Raw genomic sequence first — 20,332 nt, 5'->3', positions numbered from 1 at the left:
AACCTTGACGTCATTTCCAAACAAAAACACGACGGTCATAAAACATGGTGACTGACAGGGGAATTTCTCATCTCCTGCTAAAAATACGCTTCTTTATCTCTCCTAATAACTAGTTAATGTAGTCGTAAAGGCCAGAACAAACTTCCAACATGCCTTGGTACTTCCCTTGGTCTGATTCTATCAAGAAAAGAGCTTGTAGGTATCTTTTACAGCACTATTTAGGGCACTTCCTGCAAGAGAAGTTAACTCTCGAGCAGTTGACTGTAGATCTTTACAATGGAACTGGACGAGTTGAGAACGTTCCTCTCGATGTCTGGGTACGTGTTTTATAAAATAAACTCGTGATTACCTGCTAGACCTAATTGTATTAAGATATCTTGCCTATCTCACCCACAACAGTCATTTGCCTGAGTCAAACTTTGATGTTTTGTTGGAGAAAATATTATCCATAAAGAACTTTGTCCTTTTTCATTGTTATTGTTTATAAACCAAGAATTTGGCTTGGTGAATGAATACTTGTTATTTATTCATAAACAGATAATCCATACATGTATTTTCCAATTACCAGACAGTTTTGTCCTAATTTTAATGCTTTTCTGCAAGGTTTCATTTTATTGAATTCAAATATTTGAAGTGTGTGGCTTAAAATATCGATTGTTCATAGGGATTTCAATTCTTTTTTTTCATTTTTAAACAACAATTTATTCTACCTGTATCTTAAGCTACCAAAACTTTTATCTTTTGTAACAATATAATGAAAAAAATATGCATTTATTTTTGTACAGCTTCTAATACTCTACTCATACATTTGCTGTATTTTAGGTTTTTGATGCTTTTTAATTTCTATGCATTTTTTTGAATACAAATACTTGGAATTTGTTCATTCTAGACGAATGGAAAGGACAATGGGAAGTCTTTATGTATATATAGAAACTTCTCTTGGGGGTAGGGGTATGAGGTGTTTATTCTGGTTCTGGGGGTGGGGGTAGGGGTAGGGATATTATTTTGTTCTAGGGGTCTGTGGTGTTGGCTACTGGGGATCTCAAACCTGCAACCTGTTCCAGACAAATGTTTGAACATTGCCTGATACTATTTTTAAAAAATTCACAAAGCTTTTGAACTTTCTGTTATTCACTTACTTTCCATGGAAATTATATACTTAAAATAAAACAAAGATAAATTTATGGTTTGAACCCAGGTGTTGAAGTTGGTTGTGAAATGTGATCATCCGGGTGAGTGTAGTCTTGAGAAAGACTGTTGTTGGTTTTCTCACTGAACTCTGAAGATGACTTCCACTCAGGTTGTCAAAATGTCAGTCACCACCAACAACAGTCTTTCTCAAGACTACACTCACCCATCACATTTCACAACAAAGATACATATCTTGTATATATTTATTTAAAAAATATCTTGTTAACAAAGTTTGGGTGATTTTCTGAAAAAATCTTCAAAGTTTGAAAAATCATGCTATTAAGGCCCCAAAATACCTGAGCTGCAACTGCTGGAGTGCACCCCACATATGAACATATTATTTGATGTATATTACTTTGTTTGTAGTCTGTGAATGAGATGCTAGACAGCTGTGGTGTACCATTTGAGATCATCGATGGCTATATCAAGAATATATCTGTCTCGGTGCCCTGGTCTGCTCTACTTAATGATAGTTGTTGCATGGATATACAGGGTCTAGAGCTTACTATTGCCATGCGACAAAGATCTGAACCAGGTGAAATAGGTATCTATACCCCCTTGCAATAACTCCCAATCTAAGGACCAGAATAAGAAAATAATTTTTTCATTTGATCACATAAGGATTGAGATCTTGAATTTTTGATGTTAATATTTTTGAATTTATTGTATTGACCCCAGGAAGGGATTTAGTGCAAGGAGTCTATTGGATGCATGGTTGTACTGACAGTATAAAGGACTCCGTGGGGTGGAAGGGGTTAAAAATACTAATATTTAGATTATAAAATTCAATTTTCATTGAGCCCTGAAACAACCTCTGGACTGATAAAGTGAGGGCACGGCTGTCTCATGGATTGAACCCTGAAACGACCTCTTGGTTGATCAAAGTCAGGACAGATTGGACCTTAAAGAACCTCTGGGCTAAACAAAGTCAGGCATGGCTAACTAACACATTGAGTGGGAATTTAGCTGGTCAAGTTTTGTGGAGAATCAAAATCAATTAATGTCTGAACAAACTCTGGTCAGATGTGGTGCTGAGTCCGGGAATCAAACCCAATATGCCAGAGTAGGGACGCTAGAGCAATGAACATGGTGAACAGTTACGTCAGGCTTTAATTCTTGTAGGACTGATTGCTTAATTTTTGGTTTATTCTAGGGAATTTAACAGAATCCATGATCTTTAATTCCATGACAACCAGCATGGAACTAGCACAGGAATGTCTAAAACAAGGCCCATCACCTGGAGAAGAACAAGCTGAGGCTACGACACAGTCATTTGAAGGGCTGGAATCCTTTGCTCAAACCATTGAATCAGGTACATAATATGCTACGTATCCTTGACGGTACATTTTGTGAGCTAAAAATAATGGGTAGTTAGTCTCCAGTCAGTCTCCAGTCATTCGGCTAAATTAATTTTAGCTTAGTTACTGTATATCTCATTTCAACGTAACTGGTACTCAGTGTAACTGGTCAATATGACCTGCAATGCAAAGATTTGACTGGACAAGTTCCAATTCTTACTGGACATTGTCTGATGACCAGCTTATCTTTTTTAGCCCTGAATTTGAAGTGTTCATTGCATTTTTTGTTGATCAGCTAATACATAAAGTTAGCTCATGTCACTAAGTATTAACAAAGATAATATTTGCTTAATAGTTATTATTATTTTTTTTTTGGTTTCTTTTACAGTGTTATCAAGGATCAAGCTGTCCTTCTCTGATACTGTTGTCAGACTGGAGCATCTACCAAAAGCAATGAAGTTAGGTGTTGGTTTAGAGATACATATTAAAAGGTATTTAAATGGGCCAATTAGTTTTCAACTCTGCCATGATAACATTGATTCATAAATGTAATCTAGTGCTCTTACTGAATCAGAAATACCAGATAGGTGGCACATACAAACAAACATATTAATTACAGTGTCTCCCGGTCACACGAGCAAAATCGTACAATTTGCTGTCATGACAAACTTGGTTTTGGTGGAGTCTAATCAAGAAATTTTTGCAACATTCCATAAGCAGCAAATGGACAAACTTTGATTTTTGTCCACCAAAAAGTTATTTTGTTGGGACAGAAAATTGTATGATTTTGTACATGTGATTGAGAAGTGCAGTAATGCCACTTAAGGGAAAGAAATTTATAACCTTAGCTAAACCCCTCATAGCCTGATTTATGTAGCCATTATTTTCAGCTCTAAAATACAAAAACTATCCAGACTACAATATCTTACAGCAAATTTTGTTTTGTTTTACAAGGATTGAGTATTCAGATCTTTCAACTGAACTAGCAGATAATGATGACCAGTATAAAGCCAAGAGTGTCTATGAACCAGCAGCATTTGCTTTCAAAAACCTCAAGATCTTTGGTGCTTCGGCTTACCTGGATGAGTTCCATGAGGCAGCCAGGACACTACCTGCAGGATTCGATACAGAATCACCAGAGTCCCCTCCTCCTTCTCCTACTAGTGGTTTGAGCTCTTCATCTTTAAGCCCTTGCTTGAATGGAATAGTTGATGACTTTGCTAAATCTAACAAAAGTAGCTTTCTGCCTTCTATACAGATTGGTAACTTTTCTGGACATCTGGAGATGAAAATTAAATTGAAGCAAAATGTATCAGTTCCAGGATCGAAGGTAAGTTAAAGATGAGCAGGGAAATATTCATGGGGGGAGGGGAGGGGAGGTGTAGTTAGAATCATCTGACACTATAATTAATTTACATACAGCTGTATCTGCCCTGTTTGATCAATTTCCAGTTAATATAATGCATGTGAACTTAATTTTCACTGTTATTTTAGTCCTCTTCATGCAGTGTGAGAAATTTGGATTAAATGATAAATACCAGTCCAATGATGCTGCCCCTCTTTGGCTAAGTAAAAACTTCATGCACTTCACCTCGCCCCCCCCCCCCCCCCCCCCCCCACCACCACCCCGAGAGTCCTCTTCCTTCTCCCACAATGAATACCTTGTGAATCAAATGTCAATCAAGAAGCATAACTGCCAAACATTTGATATTAAATAAATTTAACTCAAACATCATAATATCTTTCAATTTTTACCTGTAGATTGACATTGAATGCTTCTTTGGTACCCTGAATGTATTCCTGGCTCCAAGACAAGTGCACTTGTTATTAGAATTAGCTAGTGAGCTAACTCTTGCTGGTAGGTATAGAATATTACTGGTAATAATACATAAATTTATAATGAAATTCATATGATTAATGTGCAAATTACATGTGCATTGAGTTTGTTTGATGTGTTGTTCTCTCCTATGCTACGAGGGTTTTCTCCGGGTTCTCTGGTTTCCTCCCTCCATAAAAATCAACATGTGAGTTGAGCGTTGTGTGCATAGAATATTAAATGCAGTGGTAGAGTGTGTGAGTGAAAAGTGTCCCCAATTAGTGTGAAAGAGCTAGAACGACTAGACACTTAAATAAAGTGAATTATTTTTTCATTTTATTACAATGTATTTATTTTTGGGGAAAATGACCACACTCAAATACAGTGCTTCATCCCAATCATACTCACCAAATTGTACAATTTGCCATTGTGACACGTTTTGGAAAAAAGCACGTGCCCTTGAAAACTTTGTGTTTTCCAACAAAGTTATGGAAAAACTTTGATTGCCATCCAGTAAAGCCATATTTTGTTGCAACGAGCAATCATACCATTTCATACACTGTATACACTTTATGCATGATTGGGAAGCACATTGACATTATTCCTGACGGATAATATTTTTACTGTGATCTCAGGAGATGCAAATGAGTCTCTTGGGTTAAAAGGAACAGGAACAGCCAACAAACCAATGCAACCTGATGACTACAGAAGAATAGAAGAGGATTTACATAACCAACTTCAAGCCAAGAAACAGCAGATGGTGGAAACAGGCCATAGTAGGGTGGAGGCATGGAATTTTAGCTTTGATTCATCAAATACTGCAGAGGAATCTTCACATTTCTCATCAGGAACTGAATACGACAGGTACTTGTATTATAGGTGTTTCAACTTTGCTTATTGTTGTCTGTCTGTCTTTTTTCTTACTTCTTAGATAATTTCCAGCATGGTTTTATATGCCAAATTTTAATTGATGGACTCAACCATCCAGCCAACCTATCATCCAATTCCCATCCCATCCAATTCCATCCTATTCAATCCCATTCTTTTCCATCCTATACTTCCTTCCATCAATATCATTATTCTTAAATTAAACTTCTGATAATTTTTTAGTTGATAACTCCCCATCCTTCCATCCATCCATCCATCCATCCATCCATCCATCCATATTCCGTCATCCATTTGATCCATCCACACTCACTCACATCTTTTCCTTCCTTCCCTCCTTGTTTACCTCCTTGTTTACCTCCTTCCCTCCTTGTTTACTTCCTTCATTATTTTCTATTCATCACTTCTCCCTTCCAACCATCCATATTTCACTTTGTTTTATTTTTATTTCATTATCCATTCATCCCATTCACTCTCTCACCATTAGACCCATTCTTTCTCAATCATAACTTTTGAATTTTTTTTCAGTGTTCTTGGAGATAACAGCGACGAGAAGTTCTACTCCATGCCCTCAAGTCAGTGGAGCTCTGGTGGCCATGACATCCTACCACCGCTGGAGGAACCCATGTTACCACCTGATATGATGGGATCAAAGAAGCCCCCTGCCTCTCTGCTCACTCAAGGCTTTGGTACCATCCATCAGTTTAATGCTACAGGTACCTTCATTATTGTCAATAGTTCTAGAATGTCTAGCTAGTAAATATTAGTTAGAATACACCTTGTTCAGCACCATGAGTTTCAGTAGGTCAGTATAAATACTGTAAATCTTCATTTTTTTATTGACACTGGTCTAATTCTAAAATGCTTCCATAACATTTATAGGTCCAAGTCTAACAGAGGCTGCTAGCAGTGTCTTTGCTAACACACAGTCTGCAGGAGTTCAGGGCCTCTCTTCACTATCAGGTACATTACATTCATGCTACATTGCATCTTAACTGTAGGAATACCACTTGCCATGTTGCAACTTGTGTTAAAATAGAATCTCGTGTCAAAATACAATCTAATTTTTTTTGTTTCACTTTCCATCCCAATACAAGGCATGCCTGTCCCACATGCTTCCAAACCACTCTCACCTTTAAACCAAGGTCTGGCTGGTATAGCAGCCTTAGATGACCCCTCTCCAGAGACTATGCACCTGAAGCTCAAGTTCACCAGTGTAGCTGTCACCATACTCCATGTAGATCCTGTACTCTCCCCTGTATCAGACACAGAGGACCAATCAAGTGATAGGTGTGACAGTCAGTCCAATCACCCTCTGCAGCAGATGGCAGAGAATTTTTTCAATGGCCTGGGCACCTATGGTTTTGGAGGGAAAGACTTCGAGGATATGAAAGAGAGGCTTGCAGAGGCTTGTCCAACTGACCACCTTAGGTATTGTTGGTTTGGTGTTCTCCAACATGGAGTAGGATGGGAAATGTTGGGAAAGGAAGGGGGAAGGAAGAGAGAAAGGGAGAGAGGAGAGGGAGGGGGAAAGGGTGAGGGAGAGGCAGCGGCAGAGGCAGAGGCAGAGGGAACATATGGCAACTGCAATAATTGATTCAAAAATTCTTCATCACCAAAAATTCTTCAACATTTGTTTATACCATTAATTTTTAGAATATTTTTATTAAAAGATTTCTCTGTATTTTCAGATGTATGTTGACACCCTTGAACATAGTTTTTGAGAAATCAATCAGCAGCTCCCATCAGACTATATCCAGTGATGTGTCTATTGGTAGGATAGAAGTCCTAGAGTATCTGTATGAACGCTTGTCTGACACCTTGACATCGCCTGCTTTGTACTCCAGTACACAGGTATGACATCAATATCCTTGCACCCACATTTATCCACCGATGTATCGATCTATCGAATTGTTATAGCGCAATGACATAAAAAATATCAAAACGCAAGTAGTATAAGTAGCTTATTAAAAAACAGGAGTGCTTAAATGGATTATGGAGAGACAGTCATGTGATCTGTGTTGCACATTGCTTGGATTGTGCATGTGCATACATTTTGCTTTCTAGTCTAAGACGGAATGCAAAAGAATTTTTGTACGAAGTCGCTGCTATAACTGACCAACATTTAAAAATCATCACAGTAACATGACACGTCACCACTTTAAAGTATAATGCTTCAAGTCTATTGTAACATGGTGTTGTACAATGCGAAAAATCTGGCTAATTCCGTTTCCCCCCCAATATTTTCAGTTACTTAATTTCCAGCCAAAAGATGAAATGAAGAACGTATTTTTTGGCATGGCCGCTGTCCACTCCACTCCTTGTCTACGAGCCAAATATAAAAACACTCAGAGGACTTCGTCACCGGTAATACAAGTCAAAATTATTTTACTGACGATCGAAAAATTTTTAAATAATGTATCCTGTGTGCAGCCAGAGTGATTTCCCCGTTAGGACAGGCATGTTTATTTTCGGCTGCACACAGGCTAAATAGAGTGCAAATGGCCTGTTAATATGACTTAATTTTAATTTCTGATATTTTAAGGGTGGAATTCAAGCTCGTAATGCAGTTTTGCCTAAAACTGAACTGTCACTCGAGATTGGAAAATTATGTGCAGAGGTCGACATCACTATTATTGACCGCTTGGACGAGTTATTTAACCCTCGACCCATGAGCTCGAACCAGTCCTCCTCGACGCAATCCAGGATGTTCAAGTCTCTTAACCCGACATCTATTGTGAGTATGGCTTCTAGATGGTTGAATAAGTTGGATTTTGAAAATCTGATTTATTTTTTATCTTTCTTTAGAATCAACAGGCTGTATTTACACAGGCGTTGGATGAGGGGCCCACTTCTGACCAGCGGATGAGCGTTGCCCTGACATGCCCAACACTGATTGTAATGTTAAGGTATGGTTTGAGGCAGTCGGGTTATCCCTAACGGTATCCCTGTGGTATGGTGATGGCGCTGGTGATGACTCTGATGATTATGATGTTTGATGATAGTGATGGTGATAGTACTGATGATATGATGAATGTTATCATGCTAGTGCGGATGTCGATAGTGATGGTGATGACGTCGATTGTAATGACGTTATTGATGGTAATTATATTGATAATGATAGTGATAGTGATAATCAGCTGACAATGGCAATTACTCCAGGCAATGAAACAATACATGCTTTTTGTTCAAAGGTTTCCTATACCAGATCTCAGGCCAGTGGTTGAGCGTAGACCATGGTGGAAACAGGCTCTTCGCGAGGAATCCCTTCTTATCGAGTTATCGTCCCTGGAGTTCAAGACTGTCTTGTGTTCTGCAGAGCCCACAAGTTCCTATGAGTTACAGTTTCAAGACCTACATGGTGAGCTGACACATAAATTTTTTCCCATACATTTTGGGCGTGGTCGGAGGGGGGAAGGGTGAAAGGGAAGGGTGAGATTGGAACGGATTATTTACTTGCCCTGCTAACTCTAATCTAAATTACCTGTTCCAGGTTTTTTCAAGGAAAGCAAAGAAGCCCCTGCTGTGCCTTTCCTGAAAGCCAGCACCATGGCAACAGACAGTGAATCCAGTAACAGTGGATTTGATTGGCCGAGGTTAGCATAAACCACAGGAATCCCATTCCTGATTTTTTGTTTGAAATGTGCTGACTCCATTGTGTTGGGTTCTTATAAACTGACTAGAAAAACTGACTGATCTGAAAAAGTGACGTAAAATGCAAAACTGGGGTGACATGAAGCTCGGAAAAATTGACCACCAAAAAATAAAAACATGTCCGCCATTGGAATAAAAAATATGAAAATCATTAATTATTGTGCCATTAGTCTTATCGAGCGCTTATTAGTAACGTTATTAGCCAATCAGGGAGCTAGAAAATGTGCGCTAACTAAACACAACTCATGAATTTGAAAAATGTAGAAATATATAACGTCTCCCACTCAAATCCTTTAGTAGGCTAGCTATACTTTAGTTTAGTAAGTGCTGGATTTTTGTTTCTTTATCCAGAATCGTAATCACAGTTCAACCATCTGCGTCCCTGTCTATACTTGAGGAAGAGCAATCTGCCAACAACTCTCCTTTAAGTTCATTGGAGGCGTACCCCGTCATGAAGAGCGAGCCAACGCCCTTCTCATCTAAGCCTGTCATGTATGAAGCGGAGGAGGTAAAAACTCATGAACCAGGAATATGAGTATTTAAGGGGGGGGGGGGGGGAATTAAGGTTTAGGAAGTTATATTCTTGGACTTGGCATCACAAGAGTAGAGTTTGTCTCCCTTGATTCACAAGGGGTTTTTCTCAAGGTTCTCCGGTTTTTCTCTGCGAAACCTTTATATTAAATTCCATTTGTTTTGCCCTGCACTGAGGACTTGGGCAGCCCTCGAGGTTGTTTCAGGGTATCGATGAAATTGATTGGTTAATTGCTTTGGTAAAACTAGATGATTTACACCCCAAACGTCTACAAAGTAAAAATTTATCTACGGTAAGATTGTGACGGGTACTAAGAGTAATTATAAAGTAAGTATTGAAATGGTGTCGTTGTAGCTGATATTACCTGGCAGCCAGGAAGAGATGGCTAAATTCCAGGAAGACACAGTCTCTTCCTCCCATGTACACATCGAATGCTCTTTTCCTCGACTGGACGTTAATCTTCAGGAAAAAGAGTTCTTTGAGTTGATTTACAATAGGTAGGTAATCGTGGTTCACAACTTGATACAATGAAATAAGCTTGTGTGGCTCTCCTTTCCTCTCCTCTTCTCTCCTCTCTTCTCTCCTTTTCTCGTTTTCTTTGCTCTGCTCTGCTCTGCTCTGCTTTCCTCTCCTCTCCTACACTCCCCAACCTTCTTTGCGCCAGCTACTTATCAAATTTTGTTATTGAATGAAATGTTACAAAAAAATCCATGACAATCTGTATCATAGGATCGCTAGTGATTTGTTGCTATGGGAACCTACTGCACCATCCCCAGTAGACAGATCTGATATTCACGCGACCAACATCGGCTCAGCCGGGCTGGACCTGGCGAGTCAGCTGCTACAGAGACCCGACAAGTTCGTCATGTGTCGATCAGGGTTTCGTAGCTATGACGGTAAGTGACGTAACTGGTATCGTTATGACGTCATCACTCATGTGACCTGATGATTGACTTATGTTATTTATTGTAACAGATTCATCGTCCGATGAAGAGGACAGTAGTAATTTCACGTCAACTGAGCACAGGAACAACAGACGAGGACTTCATGAGAACAACGGTCAAACAATGTTAGCTGTGACGCTCAACGTGGGTAAAGGAAGGCTTACTTTGTTCCCTGTTACCCAGGTAAGACAGACAGACAGACATAGAAAACAGACAGACAGACAGACAGAGAAGACAGACAGACAGACATAGAAAACAGACAGACAGACAGAGAAGACAGAGAAGACAGACAGACAGACATAGAAAACAGACATAGAAAACAGACAGACAGACAAAGAAGACAGACAGACAGAGAAGAAAATCAGACGGATAGACAGACAGAGAAGAAAGTCAGACGGACAGACAGACAGAGAAGAAAGGCAGACCGACAGACAGACAGTTATGCCAACATCTACTAAAATATACACATATGCACCAACCCTAACACTCACGTGATCACTTGTCACGTGTCTCACTTGCTTCTTTAAAATCTCCCAGGAAGCAGACAATCCTGAAGAATCGAGCAGAGATTGGGAGGATGAAGAACACAAAGTCCACGGACAACTAATGGCTGATCTTGAAGATTTAACATTCTTCGTAGGAGCATGTTATAAAGGTCAGGTTGATCTGTCATACATCTGCCTGTACTCCAAGCAATTACACCTCCGACACGCCCCCGTAGTTAGCAGTGACGTATACGAAACCATGGAAACGGCCTTCTCAGGTGCCGAGTTACAGTCCACCTTGTACCCTACTGAACCTGGCCTGAAGCGTGATGCAGGGACTAGTGAGGAGCCTGTGTTGTCAGTGGCTGCGAAATTTTTCTTAGATCCAGTTAAAAATATCAAGGTAATAACTGGGAATATATCAGTCTTTCCTTTTCTTCCCGTTCATTATTTTCTTTCATCTCCTTCCTCTTTTCCTTTTCGTCATGCTTCCCATCTATCAGTTCATCTTCAGTTCGTCTAAGCTGCGCAGTCAGAAGGGCTAATTTAAAAGAAAGGGCACACAAATTCTTGGGGGGGGGGGGGGGGGGGATGGGGTGGGTGGAAAGTTTTATATGAAGTTTTGGCATTCTTTTGAGATCATTTTGATTTTGTCATATCATTGTCATTACGAATTAAGGTTGTACCGTATCTCCTAGTTATCTTTTGGTATTTAAGTAGCTTTAATATTAAAGTTTCAACTACTGATCTGTCACAGGAAATAGTCCTAGCCTTGGGTTTGCGGGATGTTACTATCAGACACAGGATCGTCCCCGCATCTCAGCTATGGCTCACACAGGTATGTTCTTGAGCCACCTTTCAGTACTCCTGTCTTCTGCATCTTTAGATTTTTAAAGATTTTTTTGATTTAGCCGCTAATGCGCGCGCACTAATCACGAAACGGGCACCATTGCCATGACAACCAGGCAATACATTTCCACGTGCAATTTAATTTTCAAGCTAGGAACAGAAAAGTTTTTCTTAATGAAGAAATAAGAAAATGTGCGGGCGTATATTTTGCAAGATTAAGGATAACACAATTTAGGGTAACTGATATTTTGGATACAAATGACGCAATCAAGAGTGCGCACGCGTGCTCTGCCGTACTCTCATAAATCACGCTCTCCTTACCGATCAGAACGAGACATTTATATTATTTTCAATTCATTTCAGTTGTCGCAATACCTAGACGTACAAGATTTTCCCATACTAGGGTTTGTCGCTCCTTCAGTTGTGACGGTACTACACGCGCATGTATGGCAAAGTGCTGTAGACTACAGACCTATTCATCTTCCTCTTCGTGTTCTTCTGACCATGGATTCTTTTAGTGTATCTAGCAATTTAGCTATAGAGTCTTCGGTTTCCTTACTAAGGTAAAACTGTTAGTGTCTGTCCGCTTAAATGGTAAGCACCCCTGATTTCTTATGACCATTAAAAACTTACTGTACAGATTTACTGTGCTGTGACCAATTATAAGTTATATGCGACTGCTTGACGATAAAAACGCTGTCCATATCATCAAAATGGGTTTACACACTCAAACTTTCATTGGGGATCAGACACCAAACGCTACCCCTCCCCTCCCCCTTCGCACCTATGTTTTCTTTGAGCCGTTCGTAAATTTTGTTGCATTTATTGATCAATATGTTGATCCTATAGATTTATCATCGATGATGCTGCTCTCTATATCTCGGACAAGTGCAGTGGTCAATCACACCTTAGAAGTGAGTAGTTTTGTTGAACTATAGGATCTGTATCATTCATTGTATTAGTAAATGCTCTAGTTTCGAGTTCTCTGTTGCTCAGGGTTAGCCGCGATTTTGTGTAGAATATTCACGTGTTCCAGTCAAGGTCTGTCAAGTTTCAAAGTGTTTGTATTGTTGAAGTTGTACATTCTTTACTTTACCGTTGGTATTTGTGAATATTTAAACACTGATACGAGGCTAACCCTGAGTAAATGAGTCTGTAATCAAGGAACACAGCGGTAATTTGGAACTCGAAAAAGGTCTATTGATTGATTGATTGATTGACGACTATTGGTGTATTTTCAGATTACGTGTGTGTGATGGATTTGGGTCTGTTTGAGCTGTCCTTGCTCACAAGTGATGGCAACGATAAGGTTCGTAATTATAAGATAATTTTGTTATAATTGTGTTATAACGTATAGTTTTGTAATTTCTTAGGAAGCCTTTTTTTATTCCGAAGGATGTTTTATAAGAAACTGAAGTAATTTTGTTGTCATTTTCATTGTGTTTGCAGCGTCACCCCAAGATAGAACTGCGCATGTCCAGCAATACCCTTCATATACGAACTTGCTCTGACTCGTGCTCAGCCCTCCTGCAGCTTGTTCAGTACATCGCAGCGGATGGAGACCTGGTACCGAGTTACGAGACTGAAGAGTCGGACTCTATGAGCTCACCTCCGGTAAGTTCAATTGCTTCTGTGGGGGGGGGGGGGGGGGGGGGGGGGGGGGGGAGGGAGGGGTAGTGGGGTGGAAGGGGAACGTTAGAGCCCAACATGGAGCTGATGTCGTGAAATAATATATATGGGTCAACTTTATCTTCAATAAACTTAATCCACTTTAGGACGACGGCCGATAGTGACGATAGCGATGATAGCTACGTGAGTGACGCCATTCGTGTGTTATTCGCCTGAGAATAACATATTCATATTATTGTATTTTCTCAAGCGTTACTGGTTAATAAAAAAACATGCTCAAGGGAATGACGTGTGTAATGAAATGGGAAAACCAAAGCAGTGGTATCCAGAAGAAACTTCCTCAAGGAGGGCTGGGAAGGAGTAACCCCTTTGCCCTGGGACAACATTGATTGATTTCTATTTTACTGTAGTTTTCAAAGTATTTTTATTGTATTTTAGACCCCGAGTCGCTGCTCTTCTGATCTGCCAGTAGAACAGGGATCCCTGGACGAAGGGAAGATGAGCTCATTGATGCGTGAAGCTATGGATGATGACTTGACTAATGGAGAAGATTCATACAAGGTTATCTATCTAGTTCTAGTATATATATATATATATATAGAAGATCCGCAGTTCAGTATTTTTAAATATATAAAAAAAAAAAATTCGATTTTTACAAGTAGGCGTGGCGCGGATACCAACACCGTGCCGTGTACGAGGATTTGATTGGATGAAAAATAACCCAACCCGCTTTGATTCATATTCTTCTGTAGAGCAGATTTCATTACTCTGAAAAACTCAGGGTACGTGCCGTACTGTACCTTGCCTTAACTGTCACATTATCTTGACGTTGGCGTGACATGATCGTGACGGTTGCGTGACATGACCGTCGTGACATAACCACGGTTCCGTGACAAGACATGATATTTTGAATAGATGAGCAGTAAATATCTCGTTCTATGCCTGACCCAACCGATGTCATTACTTTGGTTCGTAACCGTGCAGTTTCGCAGTCGTGCAAGCTTCTCTACCTTGACCGTGTCGTGTCGTAAACGCGATTTCTCACACTCACACGAAATCTGCTGTCTTTTTTCCTAGGAAAGTAAAGTAGACGCATCGCACCCACCGCAAGCAAAGTCTCCTAAGAGAGAACTCTTCTTGTTCCCGGACGACAAGCCTGAAATAAGAGACGAAGTAACTGATGCTATGGAAGGATTAGCCATCGACGAGTCACTGAACCAACAGACAGAAGAAGAAGCTGAGAGTGACGACGATTTCTGTATATTGGACCATCCTGATAGGGAACCCGAGGTACAACATGGCGGCTATGACGTCGGTTGTAGTTACTACAAGAATTCTGTTTGGTGATATACTTCTGGGCCAAGTTGTATGAGGGGTTTTGATAGCGCAATCCGACTATCAAATGCTATAATGTCGAAAATTTATTGGAGAACAGCATCGACTTATTCACTGGATAAGGATTTATCCATCAGATAGCGCTATCCACCCTATGTAAAACCGGGCTCTGTGTTCTAATTGATTCATCTGTCTTTGATTAGGGCTTGACAGATGACGTGGTGATCAAGACGTTAACTGAAAGTGACATCAAAATTGTAGAGAATCATTTTTCTATTACCGTGAGTATAGTAAAGGGTGTTCCTCAGGTTGAGTTTTGGGACCTCTGATAAACAGTAACAGTTTTGAAAGTGTTAAAAGTTACTATCAAAAGCTATATTTATCGCTATGTAACTATTTAACTCTTGAATAGGTATCATTTATTGCTTAACTCTTGTTTCCAGATCGGACGTAGCGATCAGCTTGGCGCCCCCGATCATTACCCAGCAGCGGTGTTTCGTTACTGCTTGCGTGAGATGTCGATAGTATGGCAGATGTATGGAGGATGCGATCTTGGACATCACAGTGACGATAAAGACAACAAGAAAAAGCGGTACTCAAATCCATTAATAAGTTATCTTTTATTGAGTATCATTTCTTTCTTCACCAGTAAGATAAATAGGGTTTTAATTTCTCAGAGAATAAGCCTGAAGCGAGATGACGTTTTACCCCCGTCTCTAGACCATAATCCTTTTCACACTGCTTTTGTTCTTTAATTATGACTATTGTTCCTGTATTCTCTAAGGAATCAAACTTTTAAAGACTTTTAAAAACTATTATGGTATAGAGTCGGAGGTAAAACGTCATCTCGCTTCAGGCTTACTGAAGCAATTTAATCGAATCATTCTTATATGAAAAAAAAAGAATAAATAAAACAACTTTTGTTTCGCTTTGCAGGATAACGTTTGCGTCGGATGTCAGGCCTCCTACACGGCTACCCACCACCACAGGTAGCCCAAAGGCATCAGCAGCATCAAGATCACGTGGTGGAGCTGGAAGACAGACTGACATCTTAATGGAACTTCACCTCAACAAGGTTCGACACTTCAAACAATAGCCCTTGAAAAGAGCATTGCGGGGGTTTGGGTACTTTTTTGGCGCACGGTGACTGGGCAACTTTTGGGTAAACAAGTTTTTACAATAGTCCTTGAAAAGAGTGTTGCGGGGGTTTGGGTACTTTTTTGGCGCACGGGGACTGGGCAAATTTGGGTAAACAAGAACCCATGCTTTAGATCATTAGCGACCATCATAATATGAAGTCCTTTACATGTTATGTGGAATTGTTTGTAGATCCGATTCCAGTTTGAAGAATACCCAGAAGACACAGAACAGGCCTCACGTCTTGTTGTGTTGGCACAAGAGGTTGAAGTACGCGACAGACTGGCGCATTCGCAGATCAATAAGTTCCTGTATCAGTACGCGTCTGAGGCCAGGCCAAAACAAACCAACGCTAATATGGTAATCTACTTTACTTACTATTTATTGCGCATGCGTATTCATATAAATGTTGCTCATGGTCAGCAGTTACCATTCCTCAGTGCTGACCAGGAGGAACGCCGGCTCGAGTACATGATTGAGTTCAAACTCACAACCATTGGTCAATAATTTGGTTTGTTTCAGATCACTTTCAAAATGCTGTACATGAGGCCTGACCCTGAACTAAAGGCGCAAGAGTGTTGTCTGCGTATTTCTGTTCAACCTCTGCGACTGAACGTAGACCAGGTAGGAATGTATTAAAAGCCTTTACCATATCGCTGGAAGAATCTTGGTCAATCTTTTGTTTTATTTTTGCAGGATGCTCTCTTCTTTCTGAGGGACTTCTTCACTGAAATATCTGGTGAGGCGTCCAAAACCTCTAAAGGTGAGAGCCCAGATTGTTTGAAAACGAGAAATTTTGTTCAGCTGTGCTATTGCTATTTGGCAAGCCACCCCATAAAGAACGAAAAGAGATGGAGGCCATGTTGGAGTTAAAAAGAAGACAAGAAGTCTTTTGGCAAATATTTAACATGGCGGCGATAAGACGGCTTATTTGGGCTCCCTGTGTGTATGTGTTGTGTATTACTATAAGTGAATGTTATTATTTTTTCCGCCAGGTTCTAATAGCGTGGATTCTAGTCCCATCAAGCAAGCAATACCTTTGAGTAGTTCCCTTCTAGGGTCGTCACCAGACCTCATGTCACCTGACTGCGAAGAGATGCTGAGCGTCTCGTTACCACCACAGGAGACTGGAGACGAATCTTCTAACTCTCCTCATGCTCCTACGTTTTTTAGATCTTTTATATTCTCACCGGAAGTACCGATAAGACTTGATTATCAGGGAAAGCACGTGGATATGGATCAGGTAGTGTTGTATTTTTTTTTCGTCTTGTTTTTCTAAGAGACACAGGTTGCTTTGTGAAAACGCAAAGTACGGCAGTGCGGTGCTGTACCGTGCCGTGTCTCGAATCCGACAGCGCCGAGTACGAGCGCTATGATTCGATAGGCATATATTTTACTCTCTGTGATTGGTTCTACAAATGTCTCTGAATATGTATTGTGACCGTTACCGTGCCAATATGCGGCATGTTGCGAAAAAAGTCACTCTCAAAATCTGATCTAACTTATTATTCTCCAGGGTACGTTTGCTGGTCTTTTAATCGGGCTCGCCCAGCTGAACTGTTCAGAGTTAACCCTCAAACGACTCTCCTGCCGAAATGGCCTCCTTGGATTCGACCGCGTCATTAACTACGCGCTATCAGAATGGTTAAATGACATTAAACGTACCCAACTACCTAGCATCCTCGGCGGTGTAGGACCCGTTCATTCATTCGTTCAGTTGTTCCAGGGCATGGTAGACCTGGTGTGGATGCCTATCGAACAGTATAGACGAGATGGACGGGTTATGCGTGGTTTACAGAGAGGTGCTAACTCCTTTACTACTTCATCTGCTATGGCTTTCTTAGAGCTGACTAACAGGGCTGTACACGTTGTCCAGGTAAATTAGATAACCATTGCTGGATAACATTTTAGGTAAAAGCAATGTCAATGACTATATAGCGATCTAGTTTTCTTCCTTTTGCACAAGTAATTTTCTAAATTCCAATTTTATTATGGAATGAGGACTGCAGGTTTGTTAGACAGTCTATAGATCTTCTGCCATCTTGGTTCACGAATGACTTTAGAACAGAACCAAAGAACAGGATGTAATCAAAAAAGGATGGTGTGATTAATAAAAATCCCAATGAAAAAATAAAATAAAATAAAATAAAATAAAAAACAAAATTAGAAGCTACTGTGAAGTCTATAAACCATAAGGCATCTTCGCGCATCACAATAGTTTGGTAGCTATAAACATTATTTTTGGTACAACTCTTATCTTTGTGGTATCTCTTCTCAAGATAAACATATTTTTTGCTGAGCTAATTGTATGTATTAATTAAATCCTCTCCCCTCAGACTGCGGCCGAAACCGCATACGATATGGTCAGTCCCGGCCCCAGTGTCTCACCAAGTAATCGTGGTCGTCATCGCTTAGCACATCAGCCTGCTGACCTGCGGGAGGGAGTCACGAATGCTTACCACGTGGTCGCTAAGGTAACATTACGTAGTTTTATGGTTGTCAAGGTAACGTGTCCTCGAACCAGGAAGGCTTGTGGGACTAAGAAAATAAACTTCGCCACCTTGTGTTCTTATATTTATTACACATTCCTTAGCATCAAAAGGTCGTCGCTAGTCTTTGTTTGAATAGTCTTTTTACGCGTAAAATTCCGCTCCTTTCTTCGATGACAGTTTTATTTTTTTCAGAAAATTATTTTCTTGAAATTCCACGGACCGACACATGAAAATATTAATACTACACAAAAGCCTAACCTTGAGAAACAGGAAACACAAAACTGGAGCAGTATTTCTGAAGGATGAATTGCCAGTGTTGTTTCATTTATGTAGTTTTTTGTGTTTGTTTTTCACTCCTCAAGGGTCTCAACCACACAGCTACAAATATCGTCAAAGTAGCGCGTGAAGAACACGAACAAAAGGGTATGACAGGAGTAGTAGGCGGTGTCCTGAGACAAGTCCCTGCTACTATAGTACAACCATTTATACTAGCAACAGAAGCCACTTCTAATGTCATTGGAGGAGTACGGAACCAAATACTACCCGACGCCAGGAGAGAAGCTACAGAAAAATGGCGTTCTGATAACCATTAATATTTTTGTTTCTTTTTTATTTATGGATAAGGGTGATAAAAAGTGTGTTCCATGCCAATATATTTTGACGCAGTCAGTAGATCAGACTTCATCTGCGCTTTATCCTGGTAGAGTAAATTTTGGATGTAAGTCTTTCCGCTTCATTGTTAATAGCGCTTAAAAAGTATTTACGTCACGTGCGGATGCGTGGTTTCGCGCAACGCATTGTAGGATTTTTACTGAAGGAGACTTTTCTAAAGGTATCCCATAATGCATTGCTTCGGGTGGAGCTGATATCAATGCGCGCTTTGTGCGATCATTCAACAGCAGCCATGCTGGATGACAGAATATATGTATCTCTGCTTGAAAAACGAATTCTTTTGTCATATTTAATAGGATCTCTACCTAGAAAAATTCAATTCCTTTGCTATCCAACATGGCTGCTGCCTTGTGGTCGTGCAATACACCTATTAGTTTAGTAATCGGCACCTTGCGGTTGTATGCGCATTCTGTTTGCATAGTTTTTTGTTATATTGTTAAATCCGCGCATGCGCAGTTCATCACGAGTCGTGTATACGTTGAATGAATGAACAAGAGAATTGTACATAGAAATCAATTGTAAAAACACAATTTTACATAAAAACACGTAAGGATGCAAACAAGTTAGTGAATTTTATTTTTTTGTGCAAAGACGAATCTTCATACCACAAAAGCTGTAAGTGTTCATTCAGAAAAAATGCCCCAAATACCTTCAAATAATATTGACTTTGAGCGTATTTATATTGTCAAGCAATTTTTTAAAATAAATAGATGTTATTTACTGTCAAGGAGGTCCGGATAGGAAAAAAGCTGCCCGAAAAGGTATTTTAAATTACGAAGCAAGGCTGTTCGACTGAGGTCCGTTTCGAAGGCGAGGGCACAGTTTTTTCCTATATGGATCGACTCAAGGCCGCGGTATATAACTTATTTATTTTCTCCCACTTTTCGATTTGTCTCGCAACTTTTTTAATCGTTTAGCAATCCGTAATCCCAGGAAACCGAACCTGGATCAGGGATAGGTAATAAAGCCGGCTCGTGCAGCCAATCAAAACTCACGACTTAGAATATCGCACTAGGAAAAAAATAATAGGCGATAAGTTGGAGGGCAAATATAATGCCCTGATTCAATATTCTTCTTAGAAAAAAGAAGATTTAATATGAATTACCCAGTATACTTTTAATTTCAATCAGTCAAGTCATAGTGCAGTAATAGAGGGGTAGTAGCGTTTCTTTGATAGAAATCTGCTCTATATGTACAAACAACAAAAATTTTATAAAATAAAGGAAAGTGGGACTGTAGATTATTGTACGTAAGATGAAAATGTATTAAAGATGTCAGTATCAATAAATTATACGTATTTTCTGTTTTCAGTTTAATTGTTGGATAAAATCATTTAGCACTATTCAGGTTTAGTGCAGTTTTCGTATGGCTGTGAAAAGTTCACGGAACGAACACGGTCGTGATACAGCAAGG

General features: G+C 39.9%; 1 protein-coding gene across 2 annotated transcripts; it reads left to right on the top strand.

The window, feature by feature from the left end:
* Positions 1-21: 21 nt before the first annotated feature.
* On the top strand, positions 22-20,223 carry LOC116286689 (autophagy-related protein 2 homolog B). 2 transcript variants are annotated; one of them, XM_031693265.2, is made up of 38 exons: positions 22-317; positions 1,558-1,726; positions 2,345-2,503; positions 2,878-2,980; positions 3,444-3,819; positions 4,251-4,347; positions 4,941-5,169; positions 5,719-5,906; positions 6,073-6,153; positions 6,288-6,621; positions 6,882-7,044; positions 7,441-7,557; positions 7,736-7,927; positions 7,999-8,099; positions 8,385-8,551; positions 8,684-8,786; positions 9,196-9,352; positions 9,731-9,873; positions 10,106-10,272; positions 10,352-10,503; positions 10,858-11,208; positions 11,563-11,643; positions 12,018-12,217; positions 12,504-12,568; positions 12,896-12,963; positions 13,104-13,268; positions 13,722-13,844; positions 14,361-14,573; positions 14,822-14,899; positions 15,062-15,210; positions 15,555-15,693; positions 15,948-16,115; positions 16,278-16,379; positions 16,452-16,518; positions 16,751-16,998; positions 17,272-17,631; positions 18,092-18,229; positions 18,610-20,223. In XM_031693265.2, exons 1-38 carry the CDS (start codon positions 150-152, stop codon positions 18,838-18,840), a joined length of 6,312 nt encoding a protein of 2,103 aa, XP_031549125.2. In that variant the 5' UTR covers positions 22-149; the 3' UTR covers positions 18,841-20,223. The 2 variants fall into 2 exon arrangements, with proteins under 2 accessions (XP_031549125.2, XP_031549117.2); XM_031693257.2 differs by having other exon boundaries at positions 1,558-1,735.
* Positions 20,224-20,332: the final 109 nt, after the last annotated feature.

This window comes from Actinia tenebrosa, unplaced genomic scaffold, assembly GCF_029948245.1.
Source record: "Actinia tenebrosa isolate PJP-AT-01 unplaced genomic scaffold, QUT_ActTen_1.0 PGA_scaffold8__29_contigs__length_14323225, whole genome shotgun sequence".
Lineage (NCBI taxonomy): Eukaryota > Metazoa > Cnidaria > Anthozoa > Actiniaria > Actiniidae > Actinia > Actinia tenebrosa.
This window is presented reverse-complemented; position numbering and strand designations above follow the sequence as displayed.